General features: G+C 36.8%; 1 protein-coding gene across 2 annotated transcripts in view; it reads left to right on the forward strand.

Moving 5' to 3' along the window:
* ARID4A (AT-rich interaction domain 4A) overlaps nucleotides 1-26,712 on the forward strand; it is a 58,001-nt gene that overhangs the window by 21,273 nt on the left and 10,016 nt on the right. For both annotated transcript variants that reach the window (XM_029237539.1, XM_029237540.1), the window contains 11 exons: nucleotides 44-120; nucleotides 504-670; nucleotides 10,765-10,837; nucleotides 11,870-11,964; nucleotides 12,118-12,215; nucleotides 12,761-12,992; nucleotides 15,876-16,126; nucleotides 18,600-18,797; nucleotides 21,439-21,523; nucleotides 22,338-22,479; nucleotides 25,420-26,556. In XM_029237539.1, coding sequence (XP_029093372.1) covers nucleotides 44-120; nucleotides 504-670; nucleotides 10,765-10,837; nucleotides 11,870-11,964; nucleotides 12,118-12,215; nucleotides 12,761-12,992; nucleotides 15,876-16,126; nucleotides 18,600-18,797; nucleotides 21,439-21,523; nucleotides 22,338-22,479; nucleotides 25,420-26,556 — 2,555 coding nt within the window. The remainder of the gene's footprint in view (nucleotides 1-43; nucleotides 121-503; nucleotides 671-10,764; nucleotides 10,838-11,869; nucleotides 11,965-12,117; nucleotides 12,216-12,760; nucleotides 12,993-15,875; nucleotides 16,127-18,599; nucleotides 18,798-21,438; nucleotides 21,524-22,337; nucleotides 22,480-25,419; nucleotides 26,557-26,712) is intronic.

Raw genomic sequence — 26,712 nt, forward strand, 5'->3', positions numbered from 1 at the left:
TTTAGTAATGGTTTCCCTCCTATTTATTTTTCTCTGTAATTAGTTATTCTATAGCAAGAAAGGATATCAAGGAAGTAGACATTCTCAATCTACCTGAATCTGAGCTCTCTGCTAAACCAGGTAAAATAAGGATGAATCAATCCATTATTTCATGATGTGACTCTAAATGGCAAATTTAGTGGCAAAAGCAAGACTGAATATTTTCTGGTGCCATTTTAACTGTTTAGAGTTGATATCCACTCTTCTTTAATGCCTTTTTTAAATATCTAGATAAAGTATTTGACCTTAATTCTTTGTATGTTTTATCACTAACATTTCTGACAGTATTCCCTAGAGAAAAATAAACATTAATATATTATAACTTATATGTTCAAATTTACTGTATCATTTTAGAAATGACAGCTGAATTTGAATCCAGATCTTCTGACTCTGAATGTCATGGCTTTGTATTATTCTGTGGTGCTAATTCCATAACAAGTGCTGAAGTACATTTTTACTTTTAGGGCTGCAGAAAGCAAGCATCTTCTTAAAAGCTAGAGTTGTTCCTGATAATTGGAAAATGGATATAAGTGAAATCCTTGAGTCATCCAGTAGTGATGATGAAGTTGGCCCAGCTGAAGAAAATGATGAAGAGAAGGAAAAGGAGGCCAAAAAGGAAGAAGAAGAGATGGTAGGTGAAATTTCATGTTTGTAACATATGAAAACATTTCAATACTCTAAAAACAATACCTTCATATATTTTCCCTGTGTTTAGATTCTTTATATTATTTGTTGCTGTCTTTTTCTAGCTCAGCTTTATTTGGGGAAGGGGGAGCTTTCTGGCTTTTAGCTTAGTGGGCAAATCAGAACTAATTTTTAGTGGGTAAGAGATTACAAAGAAGAACTTTTCAGGTTAAATGAGCAGCAAGTGCAGACTTTTTTTTTTAATAACATCTTTTCCAAATAACCAAAGAGGAAGGAAATGTAACTTTTAGGTATATTACATGTGTTAACTCATTTAAATTATTGCCAGATGGAGTAACTGTTGTTATTCTACTTTAAAGAGAAAAGTGAGGGTCAGAAAGATTAAATAACTTTCCAAAGATGACACAGCTCAAATGTGGAGAGCAGGGATTTGAACACAGGTCTGGTCTGTCTTAACTTTGAAATTTCACCTCTTTCAGACATTTCACAGTATCTCAAGGATAATGAGGATTAAAAAAATCCTATCTAAATGGAAGAATATTTCATTTGGCAGTTGGATAAATCATAGAAAAGATTTAGATTGTATTTTATAGGTGCTAATGGTTTTCTTTGTAATATCACTGTGTTGTTAAGAATGTATGTGTAATTGTAGGAAATCATTCATGAAGTACCACATAATTGCTTTCATGAATATTGCTGTCTATTTTTTCAGCACTGTTTTGTCAAGTGGGATAAACTGTCCAGTATAGTTTTGGTTGTTATGAGGTAAAGGGGCTTCGGGGCAGACAAAGAGAATGAGTTTACTGAAAAAGACCTATTTGAGCATGACAAATATTTGCTTGGAAAATGTGGAATGTTTGTTTCTGTTTTACATACACAAATAAGAATTTTTGAAACAAAATGAGTGTACTTGTATGTGATATAGGGCATAGGGTGTTTCTTCCCTTTTACTTCCCCTGCAGTATTTGGCTTTTTGCACTCTGAAATCAGAATGGCGGTTCATACTTACAGGCTGCCTACAGAGTTGCCATAGTAACGGGCTGTTGGTTTTAAGTGAGCATGCTCGGAAAGACAGGAAGGTTTTGCAGAGGCTTGGCGGGTTGCCAATGGAGGTTTGCCAGATGCTTTGAAATGGGCTGTCTTTCTTTTCCTTTCATGTAATGTCTGATTTTTATGTGGAAGAGAATGTAAGTAGTGCTGTATAACCCTGCGGATGCTATGCCCTAAGAGGAAAAGCAAATATTGCAAGTCAGACTGAAAAATGTTCAGATACTGTACTGATTAAGTAGAAGGGGAATCTAACCATTTTACATGTGAAAGAAAATGCAGCATATAGGTAAGATTTTTTTTATATATTACCATTTTGATTGCCAAAAATGAGGTTAAATAAGAATTTTAGGTATTGATGATTTGGCTGATATGGTAGGACTCATAACCAAGCGTAATTGTTTCATGTAGAAGAGACAGTAGGAGTCTATTTTTAGAATATCAGAGGATGAAGGCTATTTTTCTGAAACATAAGATAGAGTTTGAAATGAAAATGATAATGACAGTTTGGAAAAATTTGGGATTTAAAGTCTAAATATTAAATGTGATTTTTGTATTTTATCTGTATTTATTTATAGATTATATGTTTTCAGGGTAAATAGGCCACATTTTCAGGGTGTGAACTGTTGGAGTCTGGTTTTGCTTTTTTTTTTTTTTTAAATTAACATTGAAACATTGAAGTTAGGATCTTATATTGCCAAATACTGAAATACATAGTCTCTTTATTTTTGCTAATACTTTTGATTTGTATCCCTTTCAAAATGCATTTTCCCTGATCCCCACCCCCCCAAAAAACCTGAAATTTTAAACAAAGAGGGTTAAAAAGGCTGAGTAGTAAGGGTAGAGAGTATGGCTGTAAAATAGTAAGTAGTAAATAGTGGTCTTATTATAGCTATTAATTTTGTAAAAGTCATAATGTTTTATTTAAGCTGTGAGTAATGTTAGTAAAAAAGAATGAAGAGCAGAGGCAAGCTCTGTTACCTATTGTTTGCAGGTAGTAAGTAAAGAAATTTAAAAAGGTAAGGACCTTTGTAAGGATAGTATCTTCTTAAAATGTATTACTTAAATTATGAACTGTTAAAATTAAGTGAACCAAGATGCTTTTCATCTAAAGAAAGAAAAGCACAATCGCAAAATGTAGTCATTGATTATATGATTATTTAAAACTATTTTTCAGATATTCATTTTCATGCATATACTTCATTGAATTACCTAATAGAAACTAATTTCCTCTTTTTCTCTGGCTGTACAAGTAGATTTTCTTTAGTGAGGTTGGGTTGCTTTAGAAAAAAAAAAATCAGCTGCATTTCTTGCTCTTGGATTTAAGATTTAGATGCTGAATCATTCTAACCTGTCTTGGACAGTAATTTTTTAAAATTTGATATATTGTAAAACTGAAAAGCAGTTTAATCTATATTTAGCAAAGGAAAAAAATGGATATGGTATAAAATGAATTAAAATCTGATAAGCCAGGGCCTACCTGGCTTAGTCATTACAGGCCTTTACTATATAAGTGAGGCTAAGCTGTTATATTTACATTACAGATCATATTCTTCCCAAAATGTAATTATGCTATGCTTTCCATGAGGATTTAATGTTGCTTGACAATGATCAAAAAGATCTTTTATAATATTCTGTAAACCACTGTAACAATACTTTAGCCAGCCATTTGGTGTTTGTAAATTTTATGCAGTAGAATCATACAAGTGTTAGATACTTCTGCAGTACTAATGGGCAGTGCACATTGTTTTTATATTTGATACTTTGAGTACCCTAACATAGCCTTAATCAGGAGATTTGAGACTTACTGTGGAGGAGCATCTTTTATACTTAATATTATTTTGAATTCCTCAGCACTGGTAGTTTAGGATTTGAGTACAAGAAATATATTTCATACTATTACTCGGTAGGAAGAGACTTGAGAGTCTGACAGGAAGTAGGTCCTACCTATATTGATGACTCTACATTTTAAGTCATTGATAATTATATTGAAAAAGGATCTGGAGAATATTTTTGTGGGTATTACTTAAATGTATTTTGTTAGGACATTTTTATATTAGAAAAGATATTACTGAATTTCCTTTTGAGCTTTGAAATTGATTGAAAAGTTCATGTAAACATAAACAATGATGTCAGGTATTCATTTACTCCTGACTTATATTCACTTTGGATGAATGTAGGAGAGTTGTCTAAGGGTAAAATAAATAGGTGAATGTTTAGAAAACTGAATATCAGGTGGGAATTTGACTAGTCTTAGTTCTTTTATCCTTTTGGTTTGCTATAGGTAGGCTTATATGTTGGGCCCTTTCAAAAATCTCCTTTAATTTCATATTTAGTAATGAAAATTAGAATTTCGTGAATTTTTATAAGAAATGCTCTTTTTTTTTTTGGCCTCTCCTGTTGTGGAGCACAGGCTCCGGACGCGCAGGCTCAGCGGCCATGGCTCATGGGCCCAGCCGCTCCGCGGCATGTGGGATCTTCCCGGACTGGGGCACGCACCCGTGTCCCCTGCATCGGCAGGCGGACTCTCAACCACTGCACCACCAGGGAAGCCCAAGAAATGCTCTTTTTTGTTTAGAAGTATTGACACCCATTTCTCCAGTCGTTGAACTTCTAGGGATCACTGTTAAATTTAATTCCTAGGATTACATTCCCCTATTATAAAAATCGTAAGTGCTTGAACTTTTTAATTCATCGAAATGTGAGGTTTTTTTTTTTAATATTTAAATCAAGTGTTTTTTGTGTATTTATGCCTTTTTGTAGATCAACCATAAAGGCATTTGTTAGTAATATTTCAAGATCACTTTGGGTATAAACCTATAGTAAATGCTTGATAACTCAGGAAAATCCTGTTAAGTCAATAAAATTTACAGAAAAATTTAAAGGTAATATTAGTATTTTAGGTATATCTAATAACTCCAGCTGCCAATCAGGTGTTTCTAAGCAGACCCTATAAAGCCAACCTTCAATGAATAACTGAGACTTTAGCTTGCATTCAAATGTAATAACTTATCTGCTAAGGTCTTAAAGTGTAGCCTATTAAATAAGCAAGCAAAAATGTCCTAATGTCTTTAGCAAAACCTTTCTTCACAGTGTTAGCATAAGACTCTAACCAAATTAGGATCACCTCATCAGATTAATGAGGATTGCACATTTGTACACACAAATACACCTACATTTTAATGTACTTATAGAAAAAGGTATTTTATAGTTGTGTTAGTAAGACTGATTTTAAAACCTTAGATTTGATAGCATGTGAACCACAGCTTGATGACTGAAAGTAAGATATATGTACCTTTTAAAATGGGGGGGGAATTACTAATTTGTTATAGGCAGGTTGTTTGTAAACTGTTTTGTGAAATTATAAAACAGTGTCTTACCACATAATGAATATATTAGGCATGACATGTGGTTTCTGAAATTTTCTGTTTAAGTGTACACAACAGAGAAGAATGGTACCACTCTAAATTTTATGATGAACAAATTTCATTGGGCCTTCAATACTATTGGTTGGTTCTCAGTTTCTATAATCTAATCATTATCTCCTCCATTAAGCCAGCAACGCTACCCCCACTCCACTCACTTTGGAAAGAAACTAGGAGCTTCAAATTGGGAGCCAGCTCTAAACCCCACCTGCCTGCTCTCCTTCCCTTAATGTACAATTGATAGTATGTTGTCCTCTTCTGTAAGAAGAGTCCATCTTTTTAGGCTCTGGATCTCATTCCCTTCTTTCTTGTCTTAGACTGTGAAGTATCTCTTTTCTTTCCAGCATCTTTAATCTATTCCTTTGTGTTGTAACCTTCTTCCCAGCTTTTAAAAACAGGCTTACATCTCTTCCAACCTTCTAGCAACCTGTCCAGATTCCTTCCACCAACCCCTCCACCTAATGGCCAGATTGCTCAGAGGTATATACACCGTTCTATTTCCTGACGCTACCACCCTGCCCCCCGTTCACTCTTAATTCACTGTAGTGCATCTTGTACTTCCACCACACCTAAAACAACTTAACTAAGGTCACCAGTGACCTCCAACAAATTTTTGTGCTAAGTCCAACAAATTTTTGTCATGATTTCATTTGACTCCTTAGTAGGCATTCAGCATCTTTGACATGCCTACCTTCTTAAATCACCTGACATACATGACGTTGCATTTTTTTCTGGTTTACTTCGTAACTAAATGATGTAATGACTCCAAATCTATATGTGCATCAAAGATGTCTCTTTCTTAACTCCAGACATTTATATTAAAATTCCAATGAGGATTTCTTCATATTTTGTAAGTCCTCAAACTCTGTATGTGCAAGACTGCACTCATCTTTTCCCCAAAACCTGTCCTTTCCCTGTTTGTTCCTAATTAACTTGAATAGAAGCACCATTCCCCCAATTACTCAAGCTAGATAAATGGAAGTCCCCTTAATCCTCTCATTCTTGCCTCCCTATCCAATGAGACATCAGATCCTGTCTCTTCTACTTACTTTATAGCTCTCAAATTTGTCCACTTCCTTCAGTTCCTACTCTCTGTCACCTTAGTTCAAGCCACTCTATTCTTTCACCTAGCTAGACTGGTGCAGTAGCAACTTGTTCTTTCCATGTCCATGCTTTCCCTACTCCAGTCTGTCCCTCTGTACTGCATCGAAGTAGGTTTTTTAAAACTAGAAATATAAAAATGAGATTCCTCTTGGAATAAATTAATTTTGGGGCACAAAAATAAAAATAAAAGTAAATACCAGTCATTGACAATAAAACTGACTAAAATCAGCATGTCTTTAACTTCATGGAACTTATTGAGCACTTATAACATGTTGAAACTTTGAGGACAACAAACATGAATAACCTAAACTAAAAAAAAATCTCAGCATTAACACCTCTCTCTCACTCTCCCATGCTCTCTTTTCTCTCTGCTTCAGGGGGAGGGGTCATCTTTCCATCATCAGGTGGCAAGACTAATTCAGGCATTGATCCTCTCTTTGTGGACTGTGACAGTAGCTCCCCTTTCCCTTCCAATCCATCAAACTCAGAGAACTTTTAAAAATACAAATCTGACCTAGTTCCTCTCTAGCTCTCTCAAATCTCACATCTACCCAGAGTGTCCAGTTCTGATTCTCTAACATATCATTACAAAGTCCTTTCCTAATCACAGCCTGCCTTTGCAAGCCTCATGTTTATCCTGTTTGCTCTTGTTCCCAGGCTGTATGCTCTTCCCATTCTGAGGCTTTCCCTACTATTACCACCATCACCGCAGCCCCAGCAGAACCATTCATCCCCTCACCTTGCTCCTGTATTCTTTTATGTATTTTACAACACTTATCACATTTTGTCGAATTGGCTGGTTTTACATTTCCACACCTCCTGCCAGACTTGAGGGCCAAAGTTTTCTGATTTGAATTGCAATACTTTTGCAAAAGTCTGTGATTCATGGTAACTATCAAAAATGCTTGAGCTGTATTTGAAGACATAGTGTCCAAAGTCAGAAAATACATAATCTAGTAGTAGATAGATATACAACTACTATAATACTAGGAAGTTATACTCCTGCTAACTAAAATTGTAAGTTTCTTAAAATTATGATCATATTCATGCCTCTTCTATATTCTTAGCCCCCTTCCCTGCCCTGGCATTTTACGGGGTGCATAGTTACTCTTCACATCCTTGACTAAACGAAGGGAAGAAGGCTCAACAGCAGTCTAGTGGGCTCCACCTCCCATTATTATAGCCCTGTCCCACTTCAGAACCCTTGAGGGATGGAAAACCCTCTTGGCTCCCAACCGGGAGAGAGACCCTGCAGGTATTGTGATAGCAAGCGCCACCCCCATACAAAAGTCATAAAGGCAGAGTCTTCTAGTTGGAGGCATTTTCTACCATGTGCAATTTTACTCTAAGGTGACTAACAGGACAGCTGTTTTTTAAAAAAAAATGATTGTGAAGAATTACTTATTGTAAGAGATTAAGCAGTTTTGAGTTTTGCAAAGACCATCAGGTAAATTTAAAACTTTGTTTATAGCATCATCTTTTTTTTTTTTACTCGAAATAAATTTCCTTTCAAGCAGGCAGTTGTTTTTAAGTAGAATTCTTTATTCATTTATATCTTGTTTTTACACCTGATAACTGCATTCTGAACTTAAAATTTTATGGCCATAGTTTCTCATGGTACTTAAAACACTCTTGACATCCACTAACTTATAATTCCAATGAATTTAAACTACCGATTTTTATCTATAAAACTATATTCTTAATTAAGAATTTATCAAATGTTTGGTAAAACCTTAATAAATACCTTATTTGCAATTGATGGGTTCATTTTGTTCACTTGCTTTTGGAAGAAACTTTGATTTCAAACCAGTGCTTTTTAAAAACAATTGCTTTTACATATACTGGATACAACAGTCTTCTTTGAATTCTGTAAGATCATAAATACTAAAAATGAGGTGTTAGTCTGAGGAGAGACTATTGTGATTACGAGGGACAGGCAAAGCATAGACCCAGTCTGGTATAAGTTGTTTTTATTTTTTTCCCCATACCAGAAGTCCTTAAAATTAGTATCTGAAATGATTCTTAGGCTACCAGATTACTCTTTTCTTGAGTTAACTCATTGGCAGTTGTTTTCACAACCTTGTAAAAGCAAAATTTTTTAATGCAGTTGGGGAAAAAATTGCCATGTCTTGATCTGAGTATTTAGTAAAGACCTTTATTAACTCTGTAGTGATTATTAAGTCTGTATGTATATTGCTAACTATTAAGTCTGTATATTGCTATTTTTTTTTTTTTTTTTTTTTGCGGTACGCGGGCCTCTCACTCTTGTGGCCTCTCCTGTTGCAGAGCACAGGCTCCGGATGTGCAGGCTCAGTGGCCATGGCTCACGGGCCCAGCCGCTCTGTGGCATGTGGGATCTTCCCGGACCAGGGCATGAACCCGTGTCCCCTGCATCGCCAGGCGGACTCTCAACCACTGCGCCACCAGGGAAGCCCGTATATTGCTAATTTTTGAGGCTTACTAGAACTTCGACTTAAGTTTCTTAAATTTTGTTAAACTGAAAGTACTCCGATGCTATGTCATTTTTTTTTTTTTTTAAGAAGATGTTGAGGGTAGGAGTTTATTAATTAATTTATTTTTGCTGTGTTGGGTCTTAGTTTCTGTGTGAGGGCTTTCTCTAGTTGTGGCAGGTGGGGGCCACTCTTCATCGCGGTGCGCGGGCCTCTCTTCTTGCGGAGCACAGGCTCCAGACGCGCAGGCTCAGTAGTTGTGGTTCACGGGCCTAGTTGCTCCGCGGCATGTGGGATCCTCCCCAACCAGGGCTCAAACCCGTGTCCCCTGCATTAGCAGGCAGATTCTCAACCACTGAGCCACCAGGGAAGCCCTGTAAGTCATTCTTCATGAATGTACTGAAAGAAAAAAACAGACTGTACTGAGGGAAAGACTTTTCCGTTGATTGCCTCATGCTTTTTATGTTATATATTTTAATCGACCTTGATTGCCTCATGTTTTTTTAAATATATTTTAGTTAACTACATGTTTATTGATCTTGGCTATATTATTAGCTGTTAAAAACTTAAAAAAATTTTTTTGCTCTCTGGATTGTGAGCACTCAATATTTATTGCTTGACAGTTGCCTTTGTTTTGAATATGGCTTTGAAAGACAAAAGTCTGAATTCTTGTTTTGAAACATGGAAAAATAGTAGTACTCTGGGGCTTCCCTGGTGGCACAGTGGTTAAGAATCCACCTGCCAATGCAGGGGACACGGGTTCGAGCCCTGGTCCGAGAAGATCCCACATGCCGCGGAGCAACTAAGCCTGTGTGCCACAACTACTTAGCCTGCGCTCTAGAGCCCACGAGCCACAACTACTGAGCCCATGCTCCACAACTCTTGAAGTCCGCGTGCCTAGAGCCCGTGCTCCGCAACAAGAGAGGCCACCACAATGAGAAGCCCGCGCACCATAACGCAGAGCAGCCCCTGCTCGCTGCAACTAGAGAAAGCCCGCGGGCAGCAACGAAGACCCATTGCAGCCAAAAATAAATAAATCTATTAAAAAAAAAAAAAAGTAGTACTCTGAAATTAAATTATGATAATTTATATGAAATATATCAGTGTTTTCTTTGTTTCTCCATAGTATTGTTAAACTTCAAGAATTTTCCCAAATATTAATTTATAAGTAGTCTATCAGAAAAGGAAATATTTTATTAAAACCCAAAATCCATTTGTTTGCATAAGAAGAAATCATTAGGTTTATATAATTAGTAAAATGTAACACACAAATAGGTATTTGTAGGAATAGTTGTTTCTGTATGAATGTTTCCATTAATTTTTTTTCCATAGAACTAAATTGTAGTTATGTATCTAGTTTCCTTCCTTAAGAAATAATTTTCATTGTTCTATTTTAAGGGGTTGCAAAGTCAACTACAGAGGCCCTGCAAGAAAGCCAAATGAGAAAAGCAGGCTACTGTGATACAAGAGGGGCTGGTGGAGTCTGGGACAAAATAAAATTTATATGGCTCATTTACATGCATTTAAATTTCTTTAAAACATTGTGCTATCCAAACAAAAAACCTTTGCCATGCGACTTCACAGCCTCTGGTTTATATTCATTCAACAGTAACAAAATTTTAATATTAGTATGTGGATTATTTTAAAATAATAAATACATTTGTAATTATTACGCTTATCTATCAGTATATTCCTATGGGCCACATGATATTTTGAGGATTTTTTAAAAAACACCAGATGAGGTGAAAACACTCTCACCCCATTCCTAAACCTTTTCCTCATGGCTAATCTTAGTCCCCACAGAGATAATTAATGGGAAGCTTCAACTGATAAATGGGGTGAAGAGTAGAGATTGTATATCCTGACAGTCACATCAAACCAGCTCTATCAAAATATGAATTAAAGTATGGCGTTGTAGGATTTTGAGAAAAATTCATATTTTCTGGCTTCATTAAAATTTTATTCCCTTACCTTGGTTTCCCAAAACAAAAAACAAAGAAGACAGTGTATCTCCTATTCATTGTTCTGTATATTTATATAGTTTATCTTTACAGCCTGAGGAAGAACCTGATCCTGAAGAGAGGGACAGCTTCCTTCAACAGCTTTATAAGTTTATGGAAGACAGAGGTATTTTCATGCTTATTATTTAAAAGCAGGCATTTCTGGGAATTCCCTGGCAGTCCAGTGATTAGGACTTAGCGTTTTCACTGCTGAGGGCCCAGGTTCAGTCCCTGGTCTGGGAACTAGTGTGGCATGGCCAAAAAAAGTAGACATTTCTTTTACTGTTTTATATTCTAGGTTTATGTATTATTTTTGTTCAAATCATGGTACAGGGATTTGGATTTCAAGCCTAAGAATCAGTTATAGCTGATAATAATAGTATTGGGAATAAAGACAACTACTAATGTCTAGTTTGAGTACAAATGTAGAGGAAAAGTAGTTTTGGTATAGTTAAATTTTATCTTCTTGAGACTTATGAAACCAGAAAATATTATAATAATATTTGAGTAATAGAAAGTGAACAATCATAATGTAAATTTACATACCCATTATTTACTAATGGCGTTTTTGTGGCAAGTAAACTAGTCTGATCCTTGGTCTCAACAAATTAAACATAATAGCCCGTATCTAAACGGAGTAGGATTTCTAATAAAGTTAGAAGAAATAGAAGCTTTATAAATCATCATACTTACTGGCATTATGTAAGTCCTGGAAATCCTCAGATAAATCAGTTCTAGTGGCCTTCAGCAATGATCCTTCAGATGACTGCCACCCATCTTAACGTTTGTGTTGAAGTATTCAAAATGGAACCATGGCCTAAAATGTGCCCTTTCCATTGTATGTTTTCTTGCCCAGGCTTCTTGAACCAGCAACATCATTGGCTACACCTTGCAGGCCCAAGGTTTGATTTAGTTTTATCCAATTCAGTGGCAGTTAGAGAGGTTATTTTATTAGTTGTGGCAGTAAAACTAAAGACCACCACAATACTGTGTAAAGAATATAGAGAATATTTTGTGTTGTCTTATATAATTTGAGGTTCTTTAAATATATGCCTCTGATTAGTGATATTTGGGAAATTAGAAATTGATAAGCTTTGTTTTCAACTTAGTATTTTCCGTTGGAATTAACATGGTATTTCTGCTCTCTGATATTTAAAAGGTACTCCAATCAACAAACCACCTGTTTTGGGCTATAAAGATCTCAATCTCTTCAAACTCTTCAGACTGGTTTATCATCAAGGTGGATGTGACAAGGTAAGTAAGACTGTAATGCAAAGCTAAATTGTCTAATGTTACACTATAATATGTACTTTAGGTAATAAGCACATTTTCTTAATGAACATACAGTATTAGTGTAAAGATTATTTCCCTTTGCAAACATTAACAAATAAAAACTTAATTTTCCAGATTGATAGTGGTGCTGTATGGAAGCAAATTTATATGGACCTTGGCATTCCTATTTTGAATTCAGCTGCTTCCTACAATGTAAAAACTGCTTATAGAAAGTAAGTAGTATAGTTTATTCATCAAAGAATACATATTTACAAGGAGTATTTTCCACTTAATTTGTTAACAGTTAAATAAGAACACATCAGTCGAAGAACATTAAAGTCAGAGAAAGTATATAAAAAGGTTTCGGTTAATAAATACTGTGATTGAAAGTTATTTCAGTGTACCAAGTCTGCTTTACTCCATTTTTCATGTTCTGATTTTCTTTTCAAAATCACAGATACAGGCAGTGTTTATAGTCTGAAATTACGATACATGTTATAGAGTTGTACCTTTTGTGGTGAACAGCCTTCACATCAAAACTATGATAGCTGTGTTCACTTATCACAAGCTCAGATTTTTCAGGAAAGAAATTATATTTTCTGATCAATATTTTTGTCTGTTTTCCTATATAAAACACCAATAAATCAGTAACAGAAAAAATACTTTGTAAAAAAAAAGGCTTGAGTTTTCCTTTTCAAAAAACATGTGTGCGTTTAATATAGTATTCAAGTTAAATGTAAAGACTAAGATTTCTTAAAATGAAATATTGTTTGTTTAGGTATCTCTATGGTTTTGAGGAGTACTGCCGTTCTGCAAATATTCAGTTCAGAACTGTTCACCACCATGAACCAAAAGTAAAAGAGGAAAAAAAAGACTTAGAAGAATCCATGGAAGAGGCTCCAAAAGTAGATCAAGAAATGCCTTTAGTAGAAGTGAAGAGTGAACCTGAGGAAAATATTGATTCAAACAGTGAAAGTGAAAGAGAAGAAACAGAATTAAAATCTCCAAGGGTAAGTAGTTAAGACTAGTTTTATCTAGTTCATTTTTAGCATTATTTTAACCTTTTTATTATGGGCATTTTCAGATATACACAAAAATACTCCTATGAACCTAGTTTATTTTCCAGTATTTGGTTGTGCTTCAGCCAGGCTAGCCTAGCTCCCTTTCTCTAAATATACCACATATTATTTCTTCTGCCTGAAAAAACATTCCTCCTCTTGTTCTGTTTATGTTTGTTCAAGTCATTCTCATCTGGGGTCGGTCTGAAATATTCACTTCCGTCAAGTCTTTTGCTAAAGTGTCACCTCACTGAAGCCTATCCTGGTCACCTTACCTAAAATTGTAACCTACCTCCTCTCTTTGGCACTGGCAATCCCTCTAACGTTGCTGTTTCTATCTGTAATTTACTTACTTGTTCAGTTTACTATTTATTGTTTCTTTTACCCCACTCTGGACTAGTATCACACTCCACAAGGGCAGGGATTAGTGTTTATTCCATTAATTGAGAGATCCCAGGCATCTAGAATAGTGCCTGGCACATAGTAAGGACTTATTAAATAGTTGTTGAGTGAATGAATCTCCTCTTTATAATACCTGTGCCCTCAGCCAGGTGGGATCTTTTCTTTCTCTTGACTTCACAACACACTGTACAGCTCTTGTGGCAGTTTTTCATGCTCTGCCTTGTTTCCTAGTCATGTGCACACTGGTTTTATGTTCTAACTCTACTCTTCCTCTCCATTAGTATATAACTCAAATCAGGAATTGTCCCTCACTATTTTGATCTTTGTCTGATGATGTCTACACAGTAGGATTTATCAAATTTTAGAAGTAGAAAGAAAATTTAATCACACTGTCAAAGATTAGTTCACTTATTATAATGCATCTTATTTTTCAGTGAAATTGTATTTAAAAGAAAAGGTGAAATCATCTTCTCTTTTATTTGCTCAGAAACCATTTTTTAAAACTGTCCATTTTATCATCTAGTAAATGGAATCTTCTAGTGAATTTCATGAAACATCCAAAGTGGTTTGTTTCTTTTCTTTCTTTAATTTTTAAAAATTGTGGTAAATACACATAACATAAAATTTATCATCTTCACCGTTTTTACATGTGCAGTTCAGTGGCATTAACTACATTCACATTGTTGTACAACCATCACCACCATCCATCCCCAGAACTTTTTTCATCTTGCAAAACTGAAACTGTACCTGTTAAACAGTAACTCCTCATTCCTCTCTTCCCCAGCCTCTGGCAACCACCCTTCTACTTTCTATGAATTTGACTACTCTAGGTACTTCATATAAGTGGAATTATGTAGTATTTGTCCTTTTGTGACTGGTTTATTTCACTCTGCATAAGGTCTTCAAGGTTCATCCATGTATGCATTAGAATTTCCTTCCTTTTTTTTTTTTTTTTTTTGCGGTGCGCGGGCCTCTCACTGTTGTGGCCTCTCTCGTTGCGGAGCACAGGCTCCGGACGCACAGGCTCAGCGGCCATGGCTCACGGGCCTAGCCGCTCCGCGGCATGTGGGATTCTCTGGACGGGGGCACGAACTCGTGTCCCCTGCATCGGCAGGCGGACTCTCAACCACTGCACCACCAGGGAAGCCCTTCCTTCCTTTTTAAGACTGAATAATATCCCTTGTATGTATTGTGGACATACTTCCTTGTCATTACATAAAGACCCTCCTCATCTTTATGTAAAACATCTGCAGAGTACTGCGTAGTATGGAGGTATCATAAATTTACCTTCCTCAAGATTTTGTCCAATTTTTTATGATTATAAAAAGTGATGCAATAAATACGCTTGTAAAAATGTCCTCCCCATTTATCTAAATATAGAGGTTTGTAAAAATGTCCTCCTCATTTATCTGAATACAGAGGCCAGACTTCTAAAAATGGGATTTCTGGGATAAAGGTATAAGTTATACAAACCTAAATTTTGATGGATAACAGATGCTTTCATTCATTTACCTACAAATATTTAAAGAGCACCTGCCATGTGCCAGGCACTGTCTAGATCTGAGGTTACAGAAGTGAATAAGACAGAGACCCTGCCCTCATGGAACTTACATTTAAGTTCTTTTTTTCCCCGACCTTTGATGTTTAAATAGCACATAGTCGGCAACTAGGTAAAACATTTGTTATACTGAGATATTGTTAAGTATTCTAGTGCTCCCAAAGTTCTTGGCTCTTTTTTTATCCTCACTTTATTCCAAGTAGAGGGGAATTCTGCCAGTGTATAGAGGTTGACTGGAAGGAGAATTTAGGAGATAATGAAATGGCTCAACAGTTTCATGGTCATTTGAGCATGCAGCAAGAGACTGGATAAAAGCTGCTGGGCGTATAACAAGTTACTGCTGGCCTAGTGAGCTCTCCAGATACTCATTCAAAGAAATGAGCTCACTTTTTGGCCATTGATACAGTTCAGTCCTTTTAAAATGTAATCACACTGAAACACAGTGATATGTTAATTTCATCTTCGTAAACAGTAGAATTAGAGATGACAGAACTTCTAAAAACTTAAGGGACTGATTTATTATTATTAACTTACATCATTGACACTTAGATAATTCTTTAAAAAATTTTATTATAGTCAGGAAATATTAAAAGTGAGATAATAGAGTGAACACAGGAGAAAATTTTTATTTTTTATGTAGTATGTAGCCAGGGATCATAGTACACTTGGACATAATTAAGTAATTTACATGGGTTATTCTTTTCCTTTTGAGAGGAAGAGAAAAGTGTTCAGGAGTTGATGGGCTATCAGTGTCATGTCTCAAGCTAGAGAGAAGACGAGTCATTGCTGTGAAGGTTTAAGGAAAAGATGCATTTTTCTATGTTTTTTTGCCCTTTGTAGTGATAGTTACTTTAAAGCTTTTATCCCCCTATTAGGGACGAAGGAGAATTGCTCGAGATGCAAATTCTATTAAAAAGGAAATTGAAGAAGAGAAAACAGAAGACAAATTAAAAGATAATGATACAGAAAATAAGGATGAAGATGATGACTATGAAACTGCAGAGAAAAAAGAAAATGAGTTACTACTGGGGAGAAAAAATACACCAAAGCAAAAGGAGAAGAAAATTAAAAAGCAGGAGGATTCTGACAAAGACTCAGAGGAAGAGGAAGAGAAGAGCCAAGAGAGGTATATTATCTTATATTTGTTCTCCAGAAGCACCTGTCTGGGGTACAGCAGCGCTCTGTTCCTGCTTAGAGATTCAGGTTTGAGGGAATGTTTTCTTATTGGGACTTCCATTCCTCTTGTCTAATGAAGGTGAGACACATTGTGAAGATGATGTGTATCGCCTTTCGGAATTGGAGAATATACTGGTCGCACCATTTTAATAGCACTTGTGCCCTAAACAGTGGCCTCAAAGAAGGCTGCGCCACCCAGTCAAAAGAAAGGTCCTGCAGTTGACAGCAGGGAAGGGAGCTGGAGAAAAATGGAGGAAGTGGACAAGAGGAAACAGCGACAGCAAAAATTCCATTTTAAAAAAGGTACAATTTGGGAAAGCTAACAAACACATGGGTGCACAGTACTAGCAGATGTTTCTGTGTGTTAGCTTTATCTAAGACATTTTTCTTTTTCAAGGTATTGTATTAGAATAAGTGGCATGCACCCCTGATTCTAGTTTGGAAAGTACATTCTTGCCCCACATCACAACAATTAAATTTCGGCCTTTTAATGTTCATCCTGTTTGCTGTTGAATGAAAACTGTTTTTGTTTTTTCTCATGTATTACACACGTATGGACTGAATTGACTTAAAAATAACCAATGATTAGGCAGTCTAGCTAGATCACGGTAATGTCCAACTATGTTCAGTTGGCCATTTCTTTGTTGTCAAATGGATTTACTAATTTTTAGACACTACTAAAAAATGAATTTTAATTCAGCAACAGCAGCATAACACACTTACTTGTATAGAAGCTCTCCTCCATAGTTATTTTTTGATTATCATCTGATGCTAAATTTTCTAGAAATTCGAGTTACTAAGCAAAATTGGGAACAGTGGCCTGCTGCCTCCGACTAGTGGCTGACACCCATCTGAAAATTAACTGTTGAGAAAATTACTGGAAAAATAGTAATGATTGGTGGGTGGGAGAGGCAATTTTATGATTCAGTATAAATAGGTGCAGGAGCTTTCACAATTACATGTGAATTAGGTTAGTGAATAAAGCAAGTTCTGTCGTGAAATAGGATTAGGATTAGGGAAGGTGGGAGGAAATAATTGGAGTTGAGTATAATGATGTGAGTATAGTATTTGAAATATTCGGACAATAAATTTAAGCAAAGATAAACCACCTAAAACGTAAGGCCTAATTACAGTTTGAAGATGTGTTAAAAATAAGCATCAAAATGTGTATATTTTATAGTAATGCATCAAACATGTAATACACATATATACACATACACATTATGTGGTTTGAAAAGCCTTTATAATTAATTGATATGTAAATGGAATATTTATTTTAGAGGCAGAAAATTTCAGACTTGAATATGAAGAATGGTATTTCCTTTTACTAAATAAAAATTGAATATACAAACATAGTCTGTATTCTCATTCAGTAGCAGGAATTATGGAAATAGGAAACTTTTTTATTTATAGAGACTTCTGTCTTAAGTAGTTTCTCATGGTGTTTTGAAATTACCTTATGAGGATATAATTGGAAGATGCCCTTGGAAAGAAAACATTCCCACTGCTAATGGGTTATCAAAGCTTCTTCATGTTGGGTCCCCCAGTGGTCCCTAAAATAATGCCCTATGTTTATGACAGAACACAGTACCTCCTTTTAAGCTTTTTAAAACTCTTGTGACACTAGTGTGATCTTTGATGCAAATCTTTTCTGAATCCTTGCCAGGCTAATAAAGAATTTTATTTATAAAAATATGAAAAATATTGTTGGACCTCCCTATGTGAATCTCCTTTATATCTGATTATCAAAACAAAGAAGAACTGATGGGAGATGCGTAAAAACAAATAGGAACCAACATTAGATGTGCAAAGCTTTGTTCTCCTGGTGCTATGCCACAGTTATAACAAGTGGCCTAATACTCAAGTATCGTTTCTTTGTTAGGGTGGGGAAACCTTTAAAATAGAAACTATCAATAATTTAAAAGATAGAGTTACTAAGGTAGTTAGCCCTTGTTCATTATTTTGCCCACCAAAAAACTAGTCTTGGTTAAGAACCATTCTGAATTGAGCAGAAAGTAGTAGTAAAGTAGACTTAAAAGACATTTTAGTTGCAGGAAGTTAAAAACTATCTTTAGGTCATTTTCGCCTGTAAGGTGGCACTTGAGTATGAATCCTAAAGACTTTTTCTCAAAGCATGTTATCCTTATTTTCCGAAAGTGACTTATTTGACTCCACATCATCATTAACTGTGATTATTGATTGGCCTTTAAGAAGTATGGATTTCCTTTTGGTACAGTGCACCTTTACATAGTAAATAAAGTCCTTAGTAGTCTGTAAAAATCTTCTCCTTCTCCTCCTTCTTCTCCTCCTCCACTGACATGAATTAGGTTATGACTCTTCTACATGTTGGATTCTTTTAGCATATATTATTTTGTTTTCCATTAAGTTATTAGTAGCATTATCAATGTTATAACTTACTGCAGGGAAGAAACCGAAAGTAAATGTGACTCTGAAGGGGAGGAAGATGAGGAAGACACAGAACCTTGCCTAACAGGAACCAAAGTGAAAGTAAAATATGGACGAGGGAAAACGCAGAAAATCTATGAAGCCAGTATTAAAGGCACTGAAATTGATGATGGAGAAGTTTTATACTTGGTACATTACTATGGATGGAATGTCAGGTAAGCAAGAAATTATTTTCTTTTTTTGAAATTTCTTTCATTGGTTCAGAAAGATCAATTTAATGTTTTAAAGAACTAAAGCAAATAGTATATATGTATTTACAAAGCACACCTTGTATCTGAATTTTCCAAGACTCCTATCATTCCCACTGTTTTACTAGCTATGTCAATACTTCCAGCCAAAGGTCACCAGGATCACATCTGTAGTTGAACAAGTTGGATTTATTACTCATTTTCAGTGAGGGAGAACACACAGCTTGGAGAACCACATGGCACCTCAGTTAGAGGGTGGATCTGTGAAAGCTTACCACCTTGGGGAAAAGCAATAGCCCAGGATTCTGTGGAAACATCCTGTAGGGAGCCAGGGCCATGGCGCCCAACAGTGCAAGTGGTTTTGTTTGTTTGTTTATTTATTAAATTTATCAGAAATCAAACCTGTATCAAGCACTGTAACAATTCTGAATTGGTTAATTAATAAAAAAAGAATGTTAGATAGGACTTAGATCTGAGCTTCTGTTAGGTGATTTTGGGGTGGGTTTAAGGAAGTGGGGCTTTGCTCTAGACTGGATGCTGTCAAGAAGTGGGGGGTAATTCTGTGATTGGTTATCTTAATCTTATCTATAAGGAGAGAAGACTAGAGCAAGGTTAGTGCTGTAATTGGTAAAGCAGCAGCAGTCAGGAAAAAAAGGATGCTTGGTCATTTTTGTGGCTTGGAAAATGTTCCTGTTTTTTTCTGTGTTGAGACACAACTAGGGAGTGGTCTTGTTTTTGTCTTGATCCATTATGGTCACGGAACAGACCTGTCTGATGTTGATGTTCTGTGAAATTGTTCACGTTCAACATGAGAACAACACGCCCAAGCTGTGAGGGCCAGAACATCTCCGTAGCAACAGCAAGGCCCAGCTAATAGTACCAGGCTAGTTCCTGAATGGCAGGGACTACTTTTCTCTTTCTCCTTTAGAAAGTCTTGTGTGTTCAGTATCTCTGCTTGCCCTGTAGTTGCTTTGAGCCAGAGTGCTCCAAAATTTCCCTACATACTCAGTGTGTGACCTGTTATGCCTCAATTCCCTCATCTGAATTGGGGAAGACAGAGTACCTACTTTACAGGGATTCTGTGAGAAGCAGTGCTAATATCTACATTAACATGCAAAGTTAATATAATTAGTGCCTAATATAGTTAGTAAGTGCTCAATAAACATTAACTTTTCTTTAGTGAGGGGGAGTTTGGTTTCTGTCCTCTCACGTCATTTTAGAAGAGTATGGTTTTAACGAATAGCGTATAAAACTTTAAAATTTCTTTTCTTTTTTCTCAAACCAGCCCCTGTGCCCTTCACATTTCTGCCAACACTAAAAACAGACTTTTTCGTCCATCTCCCAGTTGTTTTGTATGTATGTACTGAATTTGGGAAGAAAGACCGCACTTACCAACCTCGAGTCCCTGCTTTGCAGTTGCAGCCCATTGTAGCCTTTTTTCCTCAGATTCTGTTTAGTTCACATCCATCTACTTTTATTTACCATCAGTGTAATTTCCCCCTTCTGTCATCCTTCTGTCTCATTTTTTTAATGTTTTACTGTATGACTCTTCTTCACAGTCATTTTATTACATGCTCATGTTCTTCCTAAGTGGTTACCTAACTGGAATTCACATGGTTATGGGTTTTCATTGACCTTCCATACTGCTAGATATTGGGTTAATGCAGGAGAAGATCATTTTTAAACCATAGTATATATAGGTAGTCATGGTACTGTGTCAGCTGAACTTGCGCATATTGGAACAGTGTCCTTCTTTTGCGTGACTTCACGGTAATTCGGTAACAGAGTGAGGGTATGGTTCCCATCATCATGGTGAAGTTCAAAGCGAGGACTGCCTGTAGTTTTTTTGCTTAAATGTTCAGATTTTAGATTCTGGTTGAGCTCTATAAATACCTATATATTCATATAATACGAAAGTTGTTATTTAGTTCTAGGAAGTTTAATTCCTTATTTGCCCCTGATTAGTAACTTGCACTGACTATGTTAAAATTTAGAAGTGATGTCAGTATTTTGGGAAAGGGGAAAATGAGGAGTTCTCAACTTGAGCTAAACAGAGTAAACGTAGGTAAAGGAAATATCTATAAAAAATTTCAGTCTTAGAGGTGGTACAATTCAGAATAAGATTGTATTAGAAATACTGGAGGCTAGAGAGAGTTCTGAGAGGAAAAGAGTTGAAAAGGACTTCATAAAATAATCTGGAACTGAGCACATTACAAACTTGAATTTACCTGACTTGTTTTGCATTATTCGATCAATAGAATGAATTCCAGTGCAGAATCACTTATTTCATTAAGCTCAGGTGTGTGGGAGTTGTGGAAAAGAAGGCAGTTCAAACAATCTTGAATCTATTTAGAGTTTGCCTACCCTGCTATCCCTGTAAGCCTGTTTTCCCTGAGAAATTCTCTTGCCTTGCCCTGTTGGGGGCAGGTACATAAAACATCTAGTAGAGTACTTGGCACACATGTTACCAGCAAACTAGCATCCGTGCCCTTCGCATTTCTGCCAACGCTAGAACCAAATTCTTTAGCCTATCTCACTTGTTTTTATTTGGTGAGTACCTTTCAAATAAGGTATTCTTGTGAATTTTTAATATATTCTTTATTTTAAGGTATGATGAATGGGTGAAGGCTGACAGGATAATCTGGCCGTTGGACAAAGGTGGACCAAAGAAAAAACAGAAGAAAAAAGCTAAAGTATGTACATAGGTGCCATATCCTTTATGATAGGTACAGGAATTAATTCATATTGTATTTTCTGTAAACGTTGTTTTCTCATTGTATAATCATCTTGAGTCTTTCAAAGTAATTGTGATTTTCTCTTCTACAACACAGAAGCTTAAAAAGTAAAAAATGTAAACACATTACCACGCTGTTTCAGGAAAGGTGAAAACCAGCGACCCCTAGGGCACAGACTTCAAACACAAAGGCCTATGAGGTTCTCTAGAAAAGGGGTGTAAAGTAGGACTGAGAGTGACAAAGAAGAGGTCAAGTTCCTCATCTAGAGGGAATGGAACTAACCACTCTGCTGTGGGATGCAGACCCAGGGTTGACAGATTTTAGGATTTTTCAAGACAACTGTATTTTTTAAAATGTGAAATCTAATTTTTAAATGCTGGAAGCTGATACTAAATTTTAAGACATATGTTGGCCAGTTGTACCCTCATGCACGCCCACAATTTTCAGCCTTTGCTATAGAGATGATGACGTATCTTTCTTTTCCTCAGGGAATAGTAAGAAACAAGGGGGAGAGCTGAGTAGTGTATAGCTCTCTAATGTACTGACTCTGACCTTCACGATATAATTGCAGTGTTACAAGTTGAAGTTGTAGAACATCATATTCACATAAGTACAAAAATATTTTAGAAAACGATTTAATTTTAATTTTTCCATAACTACAGATTAGGAGTTGACATAACAGACCTTTTTGAGTTATAGTTTTCCTTGGAGAAGTAGACTGTTCATTTTTCATAGGCTGGTGCTTCTCATACATTTTGTTGTTGTTATCCAGAACAAAGAAGACAGTGAAAAGGATGAAAAGAGGGATGAGGAGAGGCAGAAGTCAAAACGGGGACGACCTCCTTTAAAATCTACTCTTTCATCAAACATGCCATATGGTTTGTCTAAGACTCCAAACAGCGACGGAAAATCAGGTACCAGAAGTGCTCACATCAATATGCCAGACAGCTCACCTCTGTCAAATGGAATGGAAGGTGCTGAATTCTGAGAATCACTGGTTTTTTAAAAATCAATAATAAAAATAATAAAACTTCAGTTTTGCGAGAGATTCATAGAAAGTCATCTAGGTTTTTTTTTTTTTTTTAAGGAATCAATTTTATTTATTTATTTTTGGTTGTGTTGGATCTTTGTTGCTGTGCGCGGGCTTTCTCTAGTTGCGGCAAGCGGAGGCTACTCTTCGTTGCGGTGCGCGGGTTCTCATTGCCGTGGCTTCTCTTGTTGCGGAGCACGGGCTCTAGGCATCTGGGCTTCAGTAGTTGTGGCTCGCAGGCTCTAGAGCACAGGCTCAATAGTTGTGGTGCATGGGCTTAGTTGCTTCACGGCATGTGGGATCTTCCCGGACCAGGGATCGAACCTGTGTCCCCTGCCTCGGCAGGCGGATTCTTAACCACTGCACCACCAGAAAAGTCCCTAGGCTTTTACTATATGATTTAAACTACAAAATTTGATTTGAAGAAAATGTTTATTTTGCTGTATCATGTTTATTTAAAATTTAGTGATGTTTTACTTAATTAGGAATAACTTTTCTTGTTAATACCGTAGGAATATTCTTTTTAAAAATTGTTTATTTATTTTTGGCTGCATTGGGACTTCGTTGCTGTGTGCAGGCTTTCTCTAGTTGTGGCGAGTGGGGTCTACTCTTGGTTGCGGTCTACTCTTTGTTACAGTGCGCAGGCTTCTCATTGCGGTGGCGGTGGCTTCTCTTGTTGCGGAGCACGGGCTCTAGGTGCACGGGCTTCAGTAGTTGTGGCACGTGGGCTTAGTTGCTCCGTGGCATGTGGGATCTTCCCGGACCAGGGCTCGAACCCGTGTCCCCTGCGTTGGCAGGCAGATTCTTAACCACTGCACCACCAGGGAATTCCCCCCTAGGAATATTCTATTTTAACAGAGGATGCGTTGACAAGCCATGCGTCCTCCTGTGTGCTGCACTGTCCTACAAAGCATGTACCAGTGTCTCCTGTAATCTATTGCTGTTCACCTAGGATCTTTCAATAAAGTTGTGACTGTTGTTCAAAGACAGGACAAACTAATGTGGTAGAGGCATGTTTTGTGATGAATATAGGTGAACATATTTTCTGATTTTACCGTTTTTCCCACTTTTCTACCTTTGTATATTTTTCCATGTAATTTAAGAAATGTTAAATTTAGAAAAACGTTCATATAAAAATTTCCCTCCCTTGAAGAAAAAAGCTTTTCTGAACCACAGGATTGCCGTGAGTCCACCATGTGGAGAAAACGGCATCTTTCCTCCTCTTTACTGCCATCTGCTGGAAGGTTGTCATAATACACAAATGCAAGACGTCCGCAAAGTGGAAGATGCCCTCTTAGATGCATGCCCATGTGCAGTATATAGTCTACAGAACTGTACATGGTCTTGCTAAACTTCTTCATAAAAGTAAAAAACTACTTTTAAAAAAAATTTATTTATTTTGTTTATATTTATTTTTGGCTGCGTTGGGTCTTCGTCGCTGCGTGCAGGCTTTCTCTAGTTGCGGTGAGCGGGGGCTACTCTTTGTTGCGGTGCGTGGGCATCTCATTGCGGTGGCTTCTCTTGTTGCGGAGCACTGGCTCTAGCTGCGCGGGCTTCAGTAGTTGTGGCACATGGGGTCAGCAGTTGTGGCTCATGGGCTCTAGAGCGCAGGCTCAGTAGTTGTGGCGCAAGGGCTTAGTAGCTCCGGGGCATGTGGGATCTCCCTGGACCAGGGCTCAAACACGTGACCCCTGTATTGGCAGGTGGATTCTTAACCACTGCGCCACCAGGGAAGTCCCTACTTTTTTTACCATGAGAAAAAATTCTAAATTCTGTATATGATAAAACCACAAAATAAAACTACACACCTTTTCACTTAAAAAGTACATCTAAGCTTGCTTTTTTGCACTTCTTTAGAATATGAGCACTATGTGGGTAGAATTTTTGTGTTTTACAACTTCTGTACCGTCTTAGAACCCTAGTTATTATTTTAAAATTTTTCTGAGTTAAAGAGAATGATTTAAGGTAGCTGGCCTATACTTTCCTGTCTGTTAATCAGAGGAATATTTAAAGTTTTGAGAATTCAAGCTTCTCATTCTGTACATCTTTTCAGAATTAAGTAGAATATCATATTCCTTTCTAAGGACACACAATGGGCATCTCATTTATTAATCAGTACCTTCTAGATCTCAGATCAAACCACTTAACATATTAACTTCATATCTCAGTACTAGTCCTTTGCTTTTTCTAGGGGTTACTGTAGCCTAAATACGATACTAGTAAAAATTGCAAAATAGCTCTTTTATAGAATTGAGACAGTAATATTTTCTATGCAATGTATTTTCACATGGAATTTGAGGTCCCCCCTCCCCCATTTCGGCACAAATGTATGATTCTTTTTTTTTAATTTATTTATCTTTGGCTGCGTTGGGTCTTTGTTGCTGCGCGTGGGCTGTCTCTAGTTGTGGTAAGCGGGGGCTACTCTTCATTTTGCTGCGTGGGCTTCTCATTGTGGTGGCTTCTCTTGTTGCGGAGCACAGGCTCTAGGTGCACGGGCTTCAGTAGTTGCGGCGTGCGGGCTCAGTAGTTGTGGCGTGTGGGCTCTAGAGCACAGGCTCAGTAGTTGTGGTGCACAGGCATAGTTGCTCTGCGGCATGTGGGATCTTTCCGGACCACGGCTTGAACCCGTGTCCTCTGCATTGGCAGGCGGATTCTTAACCATTGTGTCACCAGGGAAGTCCTGATTTATTTTACATAAGAAATTTCTACAAGGAGGTATTCAGAGGTACTTGATAAAGAGTTTTGTCTTTGGCAGAATTTTTATTATAAAATTGCATTGGTAATTAAGATAGAAACCTTTGTAATACAGTATTTCCTCTTGCAGACTCCTGTTCATCTGATAGTGAAACAGAAGACCTTTTAGAAAAGAATTTGATGAATGAAGAACTTTCTCCTGATATTAAAGAAGAATTAGAAAAAAATGAAAGTTTAAGTGATGATAAACTAGATGAAGAAAATCCAAAGATTGCTGCACATATATTAAAAGAAAATGATAGGACTCAAATGCAGCCTTTAGAAACCTTGAAGTTAGAAGTTGGAGAGAATGAACAAGTAGTACAGATTTTTGGAAATAAAGTGGAACAAGTAGAAGAAATTAAGAAAGAGGCAGAGAAATCTCCTAAAGGAAAGGGAAGACGAAGCAAGACAAAAGATCTTTCTTTAGAAATTATAAAGATTTCATCATTTAGCCAGGATGAAGCAGGAACTGAGCCTCATATAGAAGCTCAGAGTATAGAATTTTCTTCATTAGACAATAAAAACTTTTCTTCTGCTACAGAAGATGAAATTGACCAGTGTGCAAAAGAAAAAAAGATGAAACGGAAAATACTGGGACAGTCATCACCAGAGAAAAAAGTAAGAATGGAGAATGGAATGGAAATGACAAATAGTATTTCTCAAGAAAGGACCAGTGATTGTGTTGCATCTGACGGAATGAAAAACTTAAATTTTGAACAACACTTTGAAATAGAAAATGAAGGAATGCCATCATTAATAGCAGAGCCAAACCAATGCATTCAAGAATTGACTAAAGAAAAATTTGATAGTCCAGCTGAAGAAACTGTAAATACTCCGCTAAAAGAAGAAGAGGATGCAATGCCTCTGATTGGGCCGGAAACCTTGGTTTGCCATGAAGTAGATTTGGACGATTTGGATGAAAAGGATAAGACCAGTACTGAGGATGTAGTAGTTGAAAGCTCTGAATCTAACTGTCTTGTTTCTATTCCACCTGCCCTACCTCCTGCAGTACAGCATAACTTTTCAGTGGCTTCACCACTTACTCTCAGCCAAGATGAGTCTCGAAGTATAAAAAGTGAGAGTGACGTAACCATTGAGGTCGATAGTATTGCTGAAGAATCTCAAGAAGGTCTCTGTGAGAGGGAATCAGCAAATGGATTTGAAGCCAGCGTTGCCTCTGGTACCTGTAGTATAATTGTTCAAGAAAGAGAGAGCAGAGAGAAGGGTAAGGACTTCCTAGGGAGAAAATCAACCGTTATATTAAAACCAAAAACTAGTGAGCCAAGAGTTTTAGGAACTAATGATCTGTTAAGTACCCTCCTTCCCTCCTTCCCTCCTTCCCTCCTTCCCTCCTTCCCTCCTTCCCTCCTTCCCTCCTTCC

This window comes from Monodon monoceros, unplaced genomic scaffold (genome assembly GCF_005190385.1).
Source record: "Monodon monoceros isolate NGI ecotype Baffin Bay Population unplaced genomic scaffold, NGI_Narwhal_1 Super_Scaffold_21, whole genome shotgun sequence".
Taxonomy (NCBI): Eukaryota; Metazoa; Chordata; class Mammalia; order Artiodactyla; family Monodontidae; genus Monodon; species Monodon monoceros.